Source organism: Sarcophilus harrisii, chromosome 3 (genome assembly GCF_902635505.1).
Source record: "Sarcophilus harrisii chromosome 3, mSarHar1.11, whole genome shotgun sequence".
Classification (NCBI taxonomy): domain Eukaryota; kingdom Metazoa; phylum Chordata; class Mammalia; order Dasyuromorphia; family Dasyuridae; genus Sarcophilus; species Sarcophilus harrisii.
In genome coordinates this window covers 255,130,109-255,147,945 of record NC_045428.1, presented here as the reverse complement: position 1 = coordinate 255,147,945, position 17,837 = coordinate 255,130,109, and the positions used below count along the sequence as shown (strand labels likewise).

At 33.4% G+C, this 17,837-nt stretch overlaps 1 protein-coding gene across 3 annotated transcripts in view; it reads left to right on the top strand.

Moving 5' to 3' along the window:
* The window catches only part of SYTL5 (synaptotagmin like 5), a 205,887-nt gene that overhangs the window by 103,045 nt on the left and 85,005 nt on the right, over positions 1-17,837 (top strand). For all 3 annotated transcript variants that reach the window (XM_031959435.1, XM_023498919.2, XM_031959434.1), the window contains one exon: positions 16,666-16,875. In XM_031959435.1, the coding sequence (XP_031815295.1) occupies positions 16,666-16,875 (210 nt within the window). The remainder of the gene's footprint in view (positions 1-16,665; positions 16,876-17,837) is intronic.

Sequence of the window (17,837 nt, the reverse complement as noted above, 5' to 3'; positions counted from 1 at the left end):
TCTCCATATATATATAATTTTATAATGTGCTTATAATTTATAATGTGTTTATAATTTATTATATTATATATTTATAATTATAATTTATTAATATAGTAGTATATGTATATAATTTATAAATAAACAAATGTGCATATATTAGGGATGTGTAGTAAGACTATTATAAATTTTTAATTGATAGGAGTGCATTACCAAAAATGTTTGTAGATCACTGGTTCAGGTATTTTATTATCTAGAAAAGACTAATGTATCTGTAGACTTCTGGATTTCACTGCAAATTCCTTCTTCTAGACCATTTTCTTTTTCTTTTTTTTTTTTTTTTTTTTTTTTTTCCAAATCTTTTTTTTTTTTTTTTGATTTTTTTTTTTTTTTTATTTAATAGCCTTTAATTTACAGGATATATACATGGGTAACTTTACAGCATTAACAATTGCCAAACCTCTTGTTCCAATTTTTCACCTCTTACCCCCCCCACCCCCTCCCCTAAATGGCAGGATGACCAGTAGATGTTAAATATATTAAAATATAACTTAGATACACAATAAGTATACATGACCAAAACATTATTTTGCTGTACAAAAAGAATCAGACTCTGAATTATTGTACAATTAGCTTGTGAAGGAAATCAAAGATGCAGGTGTGCATAAATATAGGGACTGGGAATTCAATGTAATGGTTTTTAGTCATCTCCCAGAGTTCTTTTTCTGGGTATAGCTAGTTCAGTTCATTACTGCTCCATTAGAAATGATTTGGTTGATCTCGTTGCTGATGATGGCCTGATCCATCAGGACTGGTCATCACTTCTAGACCATTTTCAAAAAAAAAAATTAAGTAAGAGACTATATTCTTAACATTTCCCTATTTAGAAAAGTATTCATATATCCCTGTCCTTTGTGCCTACCTCTAAGTCAATTCCTGATTAAAAAAAAAAAAACCTTTCCTTTCCTTCCTATAGAAAGCATAATTTTTCAATATCTTTTCTTTTAGTTTGAAAAGAAACAGTTTTTGGTTTGTTTTGAAGAAATCTTTGATGAGGTTTGTTGAAGGGTATTTACACTGACATGTGGCACTTGCTGTGGTAATGATTTCTGTCATTTATTTATTAAAAGATTTATAGTAAGAGGGTAGTCAAGTAAATGTCATACTCAAACAATGAAGGCCAAGAGAATAAGCATCATGTTCCATTTTTTAAAATTCGGCTAAAATCAAGCAGCATGGCTGTACACTGCTAGGCAATACCAGTGCCAGTCATTGAGATTTCTTTTCTTTGATCACAGATATGGGAACACTTTTGAGCTTAAGAGGACAATTTACAAATAGTAATGTTTTTCAAATGATGGTTATAATAGCAAATTCAGAGATTGTACTGAAACAAAGTCAAACAAAACTCTATCCAACCACCAATTCCTCTCTCCATCAGGAAAATCAACAACATTAATAGCATCATCTTTGGATATGAATGATAGATGGGCTCATCAGAACATAACCTTAGGACACAAAGCCCTAACTAATGATCTTAGATCCTAATATCATTACACAGATCATTTTTATAGCTTTAGGGGGGGGGTTGTCTTCTTAGTTTGGATTCTATAATACATTCATCGTTTACCATGAACTCTCTGATTCTGCTGTATTACATGGGAACTTTTGGTTTAATCTAGGATTCACTTATTGAGAGTACAGATCTAATATGAAAAGGCTAATGTGAACTCCAAAACATCAGTGGCAATTCAAGAACTAATGAAACCTTAATTTCATCTCAGCATGAGTAGAAAAGTGAATGAGCCAGTATAATTTACTTCTTTATCATTATCTTCCTTGGTTCTTCCATGACAATCCAAGATTAAACTGTGATTGTTTAAAGGCATCAGTGCTACCTCTGAGACTATTTCTTTTTACTTTCCTTCCCTAAACATTTAATTTCCTTGTTCTCAATTTCTTGATGCAAAGAAGGATTCATTGGGTTTTAATCAGAAAAGATCCTCAAAGGGATTGCTCTAGCAATCTGTTGAGAGTTCCTGATGTCTTAGTTTTTAGTGTAATAACAGTCCTCTGGAAAGAAAAGCCATCAAAAGAGAGATGAAAATTTATTTTAAAAATTTTAGAGCTATATTTGGGGGTAGCATGTACACAAAATACAAAACAGAAGCACCATGAGGGCAGGACTGCTTTTATTCCTTGCCTTTATATCCCTGGCACTTAGCAGAGTGCCTGGCACAAGGCATTTAATAAATGCTTGTTTTATTCAGTTGAATTAAGGGCAGCTTGGTGGCATAGTGGACAGAGTATCAGACGTGAAATATGAAGACTAGAAGATTGATCTTGCTGAGTTCAAATCTGGCCTGCAACAATCACTAACTTTTTCTTATTTGTAAATTTAGGGTATAGTATAGCATAATGCCTGATGTATGATAGGTGTTCAATAAAAGTTTATCATAGTGTGTAACAAGAAAATGAAACAGTTCCTCTCTTGTGGAACTTATATTCCATGGGAACATCATATATATGTGTGTGTGTGTGTGTGTGTGTGTGTGTGTGTGTGTATCACATACACACAGAGAAACAAAGAAAGACAGAGAGAATTTTATTGGAGATGTAGGGAGATGACAAGTGGTGAAAACAGGAAATGCTTAATTTTAAAGGCATTTTGAAGGAACCAGTGGTACCTTGGTTATCATCGCTAATTGGTTCCAGAAACCACAAAGAATGGTGAAAATCGACAAGGACCAAACAAATTTTTTTTCTGTAAGGAGCACATCTCCAGACTGCAGACTAATCATCCCTCCTCACCTAATTCCCCAAAGGGACAAGTGGAGCTTCCAGCTGCTAAGAAACAAGCCAGCCCACTTCAGCCCAGCAGGGCTCCTCCCTTCTTGACACAACTCACTTTTTGAAAGGAATCATGTCCTTTATAATATCTCTCCCCATCCCACTCAGTTCAAGCTTCCCTGAGGAAGGAGGAGCGCTGAATGTGGAAATGGAAGCTATGGTCCTATACTCTCACAGTCCAGAGACCCAGCATTGAACCAGGGTTTGGGATTTCCAGGAGTCCTGGGTTCCTGACCATTGCTATGGCTGCAGCCTCCCCCTGAGCCTCAAGTGCTGAAGCATATCAACAAGCTTCTAAGCAGAGAATTGCTGAAGTACTTGACATACACACATACACACTGTCTACCTATCTACCTATTTATCTAAAGAACTAGGTGGTACGGTGAATAGAGCACTGGATATAGAGTCAAGGAGACCTGGATTCAAATCTGCCTCAGACACTTACTAGTTAGCATTTAACCTCTGTATGCCTTAGTTTCTCCAACTATAAAATGAGAATATTTAGAGCACTTCCTTTTCAGGATTGTAGTGAGAAAAAATGAGGACAGTGTCTAGCTCATAATAGGAGTTATGTAAATTCTTATTCTCTTCCCTTTCCCCTATCTATTTTCCAAGGTTATATTGATAAAATGGGGTGATTTCTGCAAAACATTTTAAAAATTGAATGTGCTAAATAAATTTAAATACTGTTATTATTATCTAATTATTATTGTCATATGTATAGAAGTATCAGAAAGCTCAGTGGAGATCAAGTTTTGAACTGCTTTTTAAAAGCTAAATAAGAGAGTTTATAGTTGATTTTAGAAACATAAGGAACTATTGGAGTATATTAGATGAGGGAATGACTTCATGAACTTTTGGAAAACCTCTTTGGTAGTTATGCAGAGCACCAATTGAAGAGAGGAGATATTTTAGTGAGGTAAACCAATTAGATGCTATGTCAGTAGTCCAGAGATAATGAAGGTCTAACTTAAACTGATCCCATATGTATGAAGTCTGAGGCAATGACTTTTATTAATGGCTTTCTTCTTGAGTGATGGTTCTCATAAATTATTAATCCTCATTATTTCTATTCCTTTGCAGTTTTAACTTCTACTTTGCAGACTAGATTTGTCATATCTATGTGAGCAATTTTCTCCTCTCCCCAACTCCAACAACTCCCACCCTCCTTGCAATATATTGTCATTTTGGTTAAATTTAAAAGGACAAATACTTTTTGAAATAATTTTTATTGATCTTTTATCTTTCTTATATTTCCATGGTTATCCCATGTATCTCCTCCTCAGAGTGCATCCCATATGATATAGTCATTTTATTAAAGAACAAAAAAAAAGTCAGCACACCTGAACAATACATTTATTTTTTTATTTTTTTAAATAACTTTTTACTGACAGAACCCATGCCAGGGTAATTTTTTACAACATTATCCCTTGCACTCACTTCTGTTCCAATTTTTCTCCTCTCTCCCTCCACCCTCTCCCCCAGACGGCAAGCAGTCCTATATATGTTAAATAGGTTACAGTAGATCTTGGATACAATATATGTGTGCAGAACTGAACAGTTCTCTTGTGGTTCAGGGAGAATTGGATTTAGAAGGTATAAATAACCTGGGAAGAAGAACAAAAATGCAAGCAGTTTACATTCATTTCCTAGTGTTCTTTCTTTGCATGTAGCTGCTTCTGTCCATCCTTGATCAATTGAAACTGAGTTAGATCTTTTCTTTGTTGAAGAAATCCACTTCCATCAGAATACATCCTCATACAGTATCGTTGCTGAAGTATATAATGATCTCCTGGTTCTGCTCATTTCGCTCAGCATCAGTTCATGCAAGTCTCGCCAATCCTCTCTGTATTCGTCCTGCTGGTCATTTCTTACAGAACAATAATATTCCATAACATTCATATACCACAATTTACTCAACCATTCTCCAATTGATGGGCATCCATTCATTTTCCAGCTTCTGGCCACTACAAACAGAGCTGCCACAAACATTTTGGCACATACAGGTCCTTTTCCCTTTTTTTAGTATCTCTTTGGGATATAAGCCCAGTAGAAACACTGCTGGATCAAAGGGTATGCACAGTTTGATAACTTTTTGGGCATAGTTCCAAATTGCTCTCCAGAATGGCTGGATGTTGAACAGTACATTTAAAAGCCAAACACATGTGCAATGTGTAATACCTGTCAACTTCCCATCTTCACAGAAGGGTAGATTGGGGGAGTCTTCTCCTATCTCTTCATTCACGTCACATTTGCTCTTTGTAATTTTGTTACATTTACTTTTTAAAAATTCTGAACTTAAGAAATAAAAGTCATTTCCATAATGGAATAGAAAAGAAAGAGGATTGCATCTGTAAGTGCAAATTATATACAATTTGTGATTTCTTTTAAATAAACAGCAAAATTATCATTAACTTTCCTTTTCTCCTTCCCTTCTTTTTCCCCTGCCCACTACCATCAGATATAAAGATGTGTGTTTTTGTGTATATATGTGTGTGTATAAGCATATACATGCATCTCTATCTATCTATCTATCTATCTTTGCAGTTTTTTTCTCTGGATGCAGATAACACTTTCCTTCATAGAAACTTTGTAGTTCAGTTTAGGTATTTATAATCATATCAATGACTTGCTCAAAGTTCTTCTTAAAACAATATTGTTATTATGCAATAGGCTTTTGATTCTGCTCCTTTTGTTCTTCTTTGCAGGGCTTTTCAGTTATTTTCTAAAATCATCAAGCCCATCATATCTTACAGCAGAATAATATTCTATCATGAACATATAGTTTACAAGCTCTTTGCCACCACAAAGAGAGCTACTATTAAATACTTTGGAACATATAGGTTCTTTTTCTTTTTCCTTAATCATCTTGGGAAACAAATCTAATAATGCTATTGCTGAGTTAAAGGATATAGACTATTTAATACACTATAAGTATAATTCCAGATTGCTCTCTAAAATGTTTAGGTCAGTCCATGTATCTCCTTACAATGAATTAAGGTGCCAATTTTTTAACAGCCCCTCCAATATTTGTTGCTTTTCCCTTCTATCATTTTAGCCAATTTGATAGGTAGAAAATGATATCTCAAAGTTGTTTTAATTTACATTTCTCTAATCAATAATGATTTAGAGCATTTCTTCATATGATTATAAATTGCTTTGATTTCTAAATTGGAAAATTACCTCTTCACATCCTTTGACCATTTGTCCATTGGAGATTCATATTCTTATAGATTTGATAAAAGTTCTTTATATATTTGAGATATGGGACCTTTATCTGAGAAACTGTATAAAGTATTCCACCCCAGTTTTTTGGCTGCATTAGTTTTATTTGTAATGTAATTTTTAATGTAATCAAAATAATGCTTTCTATCTTTTGTTTGTTCATAAATTGTTCACCTATTCATAAGACTAATAGGTAATGTATTCTTTGTCCTTCAAATTTCTTGTAAATCCTCCCTTATATCTGAGTCATGTATCTATTTTGGTAAAATCTTGGTAAGTGGTGTAAGATACTGTTCTATGCCCAATTTCTGCCAGACTGCTTTCTAACTTTCCCAACATTTTAAAAAATTAAATTATTTCCAGAAAACTTAAGTCTTCACACTTGTCAAACACTAAGTTACCATATTTGTTTGCTGCTATGAACAGTATGTTAACTCTGTTACATTGTTCTCCTTTTCTATTTCTTAGCCAATACTAGATAGTTTTGATAATTAATGCCTTATAATATAAGATCTAGTACTACTAAATTTTCTTCCATTATAATTTTTATTAATTACTTTGATACTCTTGATCTTTGTATTCTTCCAAATGAATTTTGTTATTATTTGTCTAGTTAATTTAGGCACATTTGTCATTTTTATTATATTGGCCCTACCTATCTATGAGTAATTAATATTTTGCCATTTATTGTTATCTGATTTTATTTGTATAATTTTTAAAAAATGATTCTGTTCATATAGTTTCTGGGTTTGTTTTGGCACATGTCTTTCCAGATATTTTATATTGTTTAGAGTTATTTTAAATGTCATATCTCTTTCTCTTCCTTCTGGGTCCTGTTGGTCATAAATAGCAATGTTTTGCTAAAATTATGAATTATTTCAATTAACTTTTTAGTTGATTCTTAAAGATTTTTGTCATGTCATCTGCAAAATAGAGATAGTTCACTGCCCATTCTGTTTTCTTTTATTTTTTTCTTCTCATTTCTATTGCTAGGATTTTCAATATAATATTGAATATATTAGTGACAGTGGGCATCCTTGTTCACACTTGACCTTACTGGGAAGTCTTCTAGCTTATTCCCATTACAAATAATTCCTCCTGGTGGTTTTAGATAAATGCTTCTTATCAACTTAGGAAAAAGTCCATTGATTCCTAAGCTTTCAAGTATTTTTAATAAAAATGAGGGTTGTGCTTTTTCATATGATTTCCCTGTATCTACTGATAAGATGACATGACTTTTGTTACTTTTATTATTGTCACAATTCATTATGTGAATAGTCTTTTCTTTCATACCATAAAAATTGGTATGAATCTTGTTTGGCCATAATGTTTAACATTTTCAGTATGGTGTTATAATCTTTTGGCTAGTATTTTATTTAGTATTTTTGTATCCATGTCCATTAATTAAATTGGTCTATAATTTTTTACTCTTCCTAGTTTAGGTATTAGCATTACATTATTTTCATAAAAGGAATTTGGTAGAACCCTATTATTACATATTATTTATTCAGTGTTGGAATTAATTGATCTTTAAATGTTAGCTAGAATCCAGTTGTTAGTCCATCTGGTCCTGGTGCTTTTTTTTTTTTTTTTTTAAGGAAGCTCATTTATGATCTCTTTGATTTCTTTTTCTAAAATAGATCTATTCAGATATTCTGGTCCCTCTTCTGATAATCTAATAAGTTTATATTTTTGCAAATATTATTGCATTTCATTTAAATTATTAAATTTATTGGCATATAATTGTGTAAAACAACTCCTCAAAATTGCTTTGATTTCATCTTCATTAGAGGTATAGTCAGTCTTTCCATTTTCAATACTAGTGATTTGATTTTCTTCTCTCTTTTAAATCATCTTAACCAATGATGTCTAATTTATTAGTTTTTATGTTATCAATTTAATGAACTCAATTTTATCTTTAGTTTTTAGTATTTCCAATTTGGCATTTATCTGGGGAGTCTTTATTCTTTTTTAATTTTTAAAAATTGCATATTCAAGCCATTGATCTACTTTGATGTATTGATGTAAACACCCAGAGATATAAATTTCTCTCTGATTACTCCTTTTGCTGTATCCTGTAGGTTTTAATATGTTGTCTCATTGTCATTTTCTTTAATGAAATTGTTGATTGCTTTGTACTTTAATCCCTACTTATTCTTTAAGGTTAGATTGTTTATTATCCAATTAATTTTCTATGTTTCCATGCTTTCTCATTAAATATATTTTTATTTGATGTAAACACCCAGAGATATAAATTTCTCTCTGATTACCTCTTTTGCTGTATCCTGTAGGTTTTAATATGTTGTCTCATTGTCATTTTCTTTAATGAAATTGTTGATTGCTTTGTGCTTTAATCCCTACTTATTCTTTAAGGCTAGATTGTTTATTATCCAATTAATTTTTCTATGTTTCCATGCTTTCTCATTAAATGTATTTTTATTGCATTGTGATCTGAAAATAAAGCATTTCATATTTCTTCCTTTATCTATAAAAGTTTTATGTTCCTCTATATGGCTAATTTTTGTAAAAGTACCACTAAGAAAAAAGGTATGTTCCTTTCTATTCCATCCAATTCATTCAAAATATCTATCATCGCTACAATTCTATTCATTTCCTTGATTTCTTTCTTATTTTTTAGTTAGATTTATCCAATTCTGAAAGAGAAAGGTTAAAGATCCATATTGTCATAGTACTATTATTTATCTCCACTTATAATTCATTTAACTTTTCTTTTAAAAATTTAAATGCTATTGTATTTAGTGCATATAGATTTAGTATTGATATTGCTTCATTGTCTATGGTAGCTTTTACCATAATGTGCTCCTATTTATCTTTTTAATTAAATCTACTTTAGCTGTAATTTTGTCTGAGATTATGATTGCTATCCTTTCTTATTTTGCATAAACTGATGCATAATAAATTTTAATCTACTTCCCTTAATCTGTGTATATATCTCTCATTTTTAAAGAGATGTTCTTATAAGCAATGAATTGCCAGATTTTGATTCTTAATCCATTTTTCTATCTTCTTCTGTTTTATGGATGAATTCATCCCATTCATATTCCGTAATTTTTATTATTTGTGCATTTCCCTCCATCCTATTTTTCCTCCCTATTGTCCTTCTCAGACTCTCTTTTTACCTTAGTTTTAAAGTTTGCTTCTAACCACTACTTCCCTAATCCATATCTAATCCATATCCTTTAAAATAATCTTTCCCTTATCCTCTTCCCTTATTCTTTTTATTCATTATTCTACCCATTCCTCTAAGAGGTCTTCGCTTTTACTCTCCTGCCCATCCTAATAAATCTTAATCTACACATCCTTCCAAAAGACATCCCCATTCTTGTTATCTAATCCTCTCATTTTAAAAATAAATTTAGAAGACATTTGTAATTTTTTAGATGTTCATATTGTTCCTTTTTTAACCTATATATGATGAGAGTATGATTCCAGCACTACCAGTCCTCTCCCCCAATCTATTTCCTTTGTATCAGTTTTTCTTCTTACATCTCATTTGAATTGCTCTTTTTTTATCTCTTCCTACTCAATTTTATTTCTTGGAATCACCTCATCATATTTAACTCAGTCCCAAACTTTCTTTCAAACTATACAAATACGGATCATAGTCTTAAGAATACTAACAACATTTTCACATATGAGAAGTAAACAAGGTGACCTTATTGAGTCCCTTGTAATTATTCTTTATTGTTTACCTTATATTTCTTTCAGATCTTTTATGTTGAATTTTCCCATTAAACTCTTGTCTTTTTTTGACACAGATATCTGAAAGTCTTTCAATTCATTAAATATCCTTTTTTTCTTTCAGGATTATACAAAACTATTTTTATCTGCAACCCCAAGTCTTTTGCTCTTAGAAATATAATGGACTAAGTCCTATAGTCTTTTAGTGTAATAACTATTAGTTCTTGTGCAATTCTGATTATGGTCCTGTAGTATTTCAATTGTTTCTTTCTGTATTGTTGAGGTTACTTTGTATATTGTTTTCTTGATTCTGTTTACTTCTCTTTGTATCAGTTCACATAACAATAATAATAATTTATTATTGTTGAGCTGTTTTCAGTTATTTGATATTTTCTTTTCAAAGATCCTAGAGTAATTTCCCATTTTCTTCTCCAGTTCATTTTACAGATGAGAAAACTAAGGCAGACAGAGCTAAATGACTTGCCTAAGGTCATACAGCTAGTCAGTGTCTGAAGCCAGATATGAACTCAGGAAAATCAGTTTTCAGAATTTCAGGCTTGACATTGTTTAATGTATCACCCCTAGATAACCTAATAATAATAATAATAATGATAACTAGCATTTATGTAGTATTTACTATGTGCCAGGCACTTTACAATTATCATCTCATTTGCTCCTCACAACAACCCTGCCAACTAGGTGCTATTAATATCCTCACTTTAGTGTAGAGAAAACTGAGGCAAACAAAGGTCAAGTATCTTTCTCAGGATAACATAGCTAGATTTAGATGTTCAGATCTTCCCTGATTCCAAGTCTGATTCTCTATTCATGATCTTTCTATGTTTCTTTTCTATTTCTATTTCTATTCATCACACATATTTCTTACAGAACAATAGTATTCTATTATATTCATGAACCACAGTTTGTTTAACCATTTGTCAGAGAATGAATATCTACCTTGTTTCTTATTCTCAGCTCTCACAGAAAAGTTCTACTATTAATATTTTGGAATATGTGGGGTCTTTTTTCTTGTCAATGGCTTCCTTGAGATAAGTCCAGTAATAGTCTCTAGTCCAAAAGGTATAGACATTTTAGTCAATTTATTAGTATAATTCCAAATCACCTTTCAGAATGTCTGTATCATTTCATGGTACACCAACAATGTATTAGCATTTATTTATTTAATAATTAAGTTTTCCTTATGAACTCTTCTGTAGTTTTTCAATGTTTTTCCCCCACAATCTTGAGATTATCCATCAAATTCTCTTTTTCATTAGATCATTTTCTTTCTTATTATAAAACTTCTTCAATGTATTGCAACATTTAAAATTTTTTTCTTCTGTTCTCATGATCGAAGAAAACTCACTGTTGCTTCACCTGTTTAAAAGCTTTACTTATATTTAGTCTTTCTCTCTTGGACATTTTTGTCTTTCGCTCTTTTTCTTATAATCTCAGTAACTTATTTGACTTCTCTTGTTACTTTTTATTACTTCCTCTTTCTAGTACTACATAAATAGTCTTCAGTTTTTGCAAACTGTAAATGCAACTAGTTCTTTCTTAAGAAATAAACTCTGTAAATTGTGGTATATGAATGTTATGAAATATTATTGTTCTGTAAGAAATGACCAGAAGAATGATTTCAGAAAGGCCTGGAGAGACTTACATGAACTGATGCTGAGTGAAATGAGCAGGGCCAGGAGATCATTATATACTTCAACAACAATACTATATGATGACCAATTCTGATGGACCTGGCCATCCTCAGCAATGAGATGAACCAAATCAGTTCCAATGGAGCAGTAATGAACTGAACCAGCTACGCCCAGTGAAAGAACTCTGGGAGATTCTCTGGGAGAATTCATTACATTGAATTCCCAATCCCTATATTTTTGCCTGCCTGCATTTTGGATTTCCTTCACAGGCTAATTGTACAATATTTCAGTCTTATTCTTTTTGTACAGCAAAATAACTGTTTGGCCATGTATATTTATTGTGTATCTAATTTATACTCTAATATATTTAACATCTACTGGTCATCCTGCCATCTAGGGGAGGAGGCGGGGGGAAGGAGAGGAAAAATTTGAACAAAAGGTCTGGCAATTGTCAATGTTGTAAAATTACCCATACATATAACTTGTAAATAAAAAGCTATGAAATAAAAAAAAAGAAATAAACTCTGTGTGGAGAAGATTAGTGGCAGCTGAATGGTGCAGTGGATGAAATATTAGGCTTGGAGTCAGGAAAATTTATCTTCCTGAGTTCAAAATCTGACCTCTGACCTTGGGCAAGACACTTAATCCTGTTTGCCTCAGTTTCCTCATTTGTAAAAGCTGGAGAAGGAAATGGCAAACCACTCTAATATCTTTACCAAGATAATTGCACATAGGATTGATGCTGTTTGAGTGGCCTAGATTCCTGGGGTCTAGAGGTTAGTAGCTGTAAGAGAGTTATTAAGAATCCCCTTTAAATTGGCCACAGGTTTTAGGAGTGAAAGAATTCACTCATTCCCAAATTAATAGTTGCAAAAGGAAAGTTTATTGTTAGATAGAAATCAGTTTACCAAGAGACTGACTTCTATAGTAGCAGATCTATTGAAAATGGAGTTTTGCACTGAGAATGCAGCTCTCAGTGGACAGAAAGTCCTGGCAGCTGAGTGAGCTACTGAGGTCCATCTGCAAAAAGACCTTCCTTGATGGAAGTTATTGTATTGGGTGTCTTGGTGGGATCTGAGACAGCCCAAGCAGGTCAGACCCAGTGGGGACTGGGACAGCCCAGATCTCCTATTAGAATTAACAACAATTCAAAGGGGGTGCTTTTTGACCAGGATTTCTAATTGAATTTTCTAATTCAATTTCTAATTGAATTGGAAAGATAACTTATCTAGGGAGAATATGTCTTCCTCAGGAGGGGTTGAGAATCTGAAAGGGATCACAGATTAATAGGAAATACAGTTTCTTAAAGGGACCACAACCTGCTTCAGGATCACAATGACCAAAAAACAACTCATATGGAAAGGACTTATCCCTACATAGCTTCCAGTCCCCTTCTCCCACCAGCTTTCCAACATTTGTCACCACCCTTCATTCTCAATTGACCACTTAAGTTGAAATCCCTTTCCAAATAGCTTGGCAGAAGCAATATTTTTGATTTCTTATGGAGTCTAAAAGGAAAATCCAGACTAAATCACTGCCAAGAAAAAAGTCATGTCAAAGTATAAGAAAACTGTAGCTGAACTCAGAAATACAAGTCTGGAAAGTTTGCTCTGGCTGAGTCCAGCTTGTGGATTAAGGTGGGATGGTGAGTAGGTGCTTCAAGTATTTTATTTCTCCAAAATTATTCATAAAGCTGTTTACTTATTTCATCTCTCTCTTCTCTCTTCTTTCTCTCTCTCTCTCTCTCTCTCTCACTCTCTCTCTCTCTGTCTTTCTCTCTCTCTTTCTCTCTCTCTGTCTCTCTCTCACACTTCTTTAGAATTAAACTTTAATCATTCTAAGTTTGGTGAGGATTTTTTTTTAGATCAAAACAGTCTATAAAAAACAATTATTTTATAATTTTGCTCATTAAGTGATCCATTTTTTTCAGGTTATATTCTGGAAATGTTTTGCTATCCAGCACAATTCCATAGCTCTCCCCACATGCAATAGTATAACTAATAATTCTAAAGAGCAGCAGCTCCAAGAACCATAGTATTACTGTATCTATATTATTTTCCATTTTAATTAAAATACCTTCATGCCTGTAACCTGATTTATTCTAGGCCCCAATTCCTATTATCCCCTGGGCTGAAGGTCCAGAGTAATTTTTATGTCAGTTTTAGCTTTTCATCTACAAACCTTGAAATAGGTTTAATATAAAATCTTGGCAAATTTTCTTTTAATTTCTCGAGAATAGAACCAGCACCTCTACCTGAGAAAACAGAAGATAATGCTGAACATTTGATCTGTTTTCCTTTATATATATTTCTAGGACCACAAAGTAGAAGTCATTTCATGAGTCTCTGGAATTCCCTTCTTACCCATTTAGTATCCTATCTGTTTACCATCTTTTAGTATACTTCATGATCTTCACTTCTATTTTTTCTTTCTCTTTTCCAGATTGTTGTAGATATTTGAGAGAGAGAGAAACAGAGAAACACACAGAGAGAGAGAAATACAGAGAGACAGAGATAGAGAGATAGATGTTACATAAGATAAAGGTGGAGAGAGAGAGAGAGAGAGAGAGAGAAAGAAGGAGAGAAACAGAGATGCACAGAGAGATAGAGACAGATAGAGAAAGGGAGAAGAAAGGAAAGAGAGGAAAAAGAGAGAGACAGAGAGAGAAAGAAAGAGACAGATGAAGACAAAGACAGCGAGACAGAGGCACAAAAACAGACACAGAGAGACAGAACGAAAGATTGAATGTGAAAAGGGCAAATACACACAGGATGATACTAAAGCAAGGTAGCTACAAAAGGAATACAAAAATGAATATAGAATTTGAAAAGGAATGAAAGAAGCTTTTCTGGAGTCAATAAGTCTTCATTAGTGTACTGAAATAAATTGTGGAAATGAATTGGCAGGGAGACAGCGGGGAATGGCAGATATGTGAATGCATAATGGGGATGAGTCATTCTGGAACAAGGAATTGATAAACTGATTATCTTGCCTCCTTGATTATAATGGACTTGGAAAGGTTGAACAGAACATTGATGAGCATCCCTGAATACTAACCAAAGGAGTTTAGCTCTGTTTGATATCTTAGGTCATTAAAACTCTCATTTCTGTAGTATTATCTGGTGTTGGACCACTATGGTAAAGGATCACTGTTACAATGAGTTCATACCTGTTGCTGTCACCTATGGGGAGAGGAACCAGCAGAACTCATGATATAAGCTTTCTGTATTTGCCCTAAGACTGAGGAATACAAATGAGTTAGAAAATAGAATTCCAAAATGTGATATTCTGAAGAAATTAAAGAGAAATATAAATTAATCCTAGTGATAGTAATTTATTTTATATGATGTTGTTGTTGTTGTTGAGTCATTTCTATCATATATGACTCATTCTAGCCTCATGTGGGATTTTCTTGGCAAATATAATTTGCAACTTCCTTTTCCAACTTATTTTACAGATTAAAAAACAGGCAAATGGGATAAAGTGACTAGCCTAGGGTCACACAGCTAATGAGTATCTGAGGCTGGATTTGAACTCAGGTTTTCCTGATTCCAGGCCTACAGCTTTAACCACTGTGCCATTTAATTGTCCCATTATATAACACAAATTATATTATATATAATTGACTATTTATAGAGCTAGAAAGAAAGTCTCACATGTGTAATGAGGTCTACCTGTGATAAAGGCTTGTGTTTATTTGTGGTTCAAAGAGAGGCAGAATGGACATCTCTAGCCTCTTTTCCCTCCATCTTTCACCCCTGACAAAAGAGGAAGCAATTTTTTGTTTTTTTAATTGCATAATTGCAATTGCAATTAATTGCAATTAATTTTGTTTTAACTGGGGCCAGAGACCACTCTGTCCGCTTCAAAAAGAGGGAGTACTGGGCTGGAAAATATTTATTCCCTTCAATATTTTTCATGCAGGGCTGTATGTGTCATACCATCTAACATTTAATTGCTTTGTCATTTTGAGGAAAAAGGAGGGCAAAAGCTCTATATTCAAGGATAACTCCCTTTCCCATCTCATACCAATTCCACAATGGAAAATTGCTAAGAAGACAATTTACCCAAATCATAGCAAAACAGCAAATGTATAAGTGGAAGAATGAATATTAGACAATACAGACTGAAGGAGCTCTCTTATTGGGAGTAAGATAACTCAGCTCAACTAAGAAGAGTATCTGGACTCTCATCCTAGGGGGAAACTCCCTGAAATCTCTATTTAAGAAGCTGGGAGTAGGAAATAAGAGACTGCCAGTTCCTCTCATGTCTTCACAGAGTCTTTTCCTTAAGCAACATATAGTAGGGTTGACCTTGTCCATCTCTCTGGAAGCTGGTAGCTGATTCAAAGCAATGTTTGAAGACCACCAGTTGGACTATTCCCAAGGGGATTAGCGCTGAATGGTCCAAAAGGGGGACTAGCTAAGAACTAAAGCTCTTACCTCTGTACTCCTCCTGTTCCCCCTCATGCAGGGCAGCACATTCATCTTCACCAATAAGGAAAGAGTCCCATACCAATGGGCTTGGGAGCAGGAATTGCATTTATACTATAATTACCATGAAACTGGCTTTTATTTATATAATACATTATAGCTAGAGGTATCAAATTAGTAAAATTAGACATTCTGCCCGAGCTAGTTAAAAATATAATTAGGAAATGTTTAACAAAGTAAACAGAAATACAATAGAACATAGATAATGTTAATGTACGGTTTTCTGTGTCAATATGAGGCTGGAAGGGAGCTGTTTTTATTTGAATTTGAAACTACTGATGGAACAAATGGTACTGGAATTTGTCAGGGAGTTGTGGATTCAAATCCTGACAATTATAGTTCTAATTCTATGACCCTGAGTAAGTCACTCTGATTCTCAGTTTTGTTTTTTGTTTGTTTATTTATTTTCCCCAGAGGAATTGTGGTGCAGTGAGAATAATAACTCACTGGATTTAAAGTCATAAATTCTGAATTTAAATCCTGGCTGTGCCACCTTTGTGACTTCAGACAAGTCCCTTAATCCCTCTGACTCCCAGTTTTCTAATTTGTCAAGTGATTGAATTTGACAGAACTTTAAAGTAATGTATATTTTATTTTCTCAGTTATTGGGAGCTTGTGGAATCAATTTGGGCAAGTGAATTTTCTTAATTAGTCCTAAACCTATTGAAGTAGGGTTCTTTTCCTTATTTGTTTTTGTAAAAGTAATGAATGAAGATTTTAAGTCAAGCCAACTTTGATGCAAAATTCTTCTTTTTTCCTTCTAGGAAATTGAAAAATGAGCTTTTAGAAGCAAAACGGAAAGGTGGGAAAAAGCAGCAAGATGGCAGCAGGACTTGTGTTCGATGTCAGAAAAATTTGGGCTTGATTTTTGACCGGGGAAACATATGCGAAGCATGCATGCTCCGAGTTTGCAGTGAGTGTCGGATTGTGGGCATTGATGGCAATTGGAAATGCACAGTCTGTGCCAAGATTGCGTAAGTCCTGTACAGTTATGGAAGTGGGGAAGAGAATTGAAGGGGTGATTTAAATATGAGTATCAAAAATGCAAGAATATAGTACTGTTCTTTTAGGAATACTCTGGTGTATCCATTGTTTGTGTGGGCACTGTCACAGAAATAACAGGGCTATCAATTATCAGTGACAGCATGACTCCAATAGTCTGTTTTTGCTATGTGTTTTACATATATTATCTCATTTCATCCTCACCATAAACCTTTAAGAGAGGTGCTGTTATAATAAACCAGTTGAGAAAAACAGGGTAGAGGTTAAATGTCTTGACTAAAGTCACAATGCTAGTATTTAGATTTTAACTCAGCTCTTTCTAATTCTAGACCAAATACTCTATCCATTCCACCTCTGAGAAACCTTTAGAAAGGCAAGATGCAAGAGCTGTAGAGATAGAAATGACAAGATTTGACAACTGATTGGATATGTGGGGGTAAGCGAGACAATATGAATGACATCAGGGTTATAAAACTGAGCTATGAAAAGGATATGTGGTGTCCCCACCAGTTTATAAAAGGATGGCTATTAGGGAAAGCATAATGAGTTCTATATTGGACATATTAAATTTGAGATGTCTACAGGAAATCAAATTCAAAATGTCCAGTGGTCAGCTGGTGATTTGGGATGGGAATTCAGAAAAGAAACTGGCAGCAGACTTAATAATACAAGAATTACCTACACAGAAATGATCACTGAACTTTATGCAAGTTGATGACATTACAGAATGGTCAAATGTAGACTTATTTATTAATATGGTGCTTTAAGATTTATCAGAAGAAATGAGAAACTCTTGAGGACTTTTTCAGAGATGCTAATGTTTTTCTATAAAGTTGTTATTCCTATATTTGAATATGTTGCTTTGGTTTCTATAATATTTTCCATAACATTATTTTGTATGTATCGGTCTCTATTTATCCTTCTTATCCAGCAT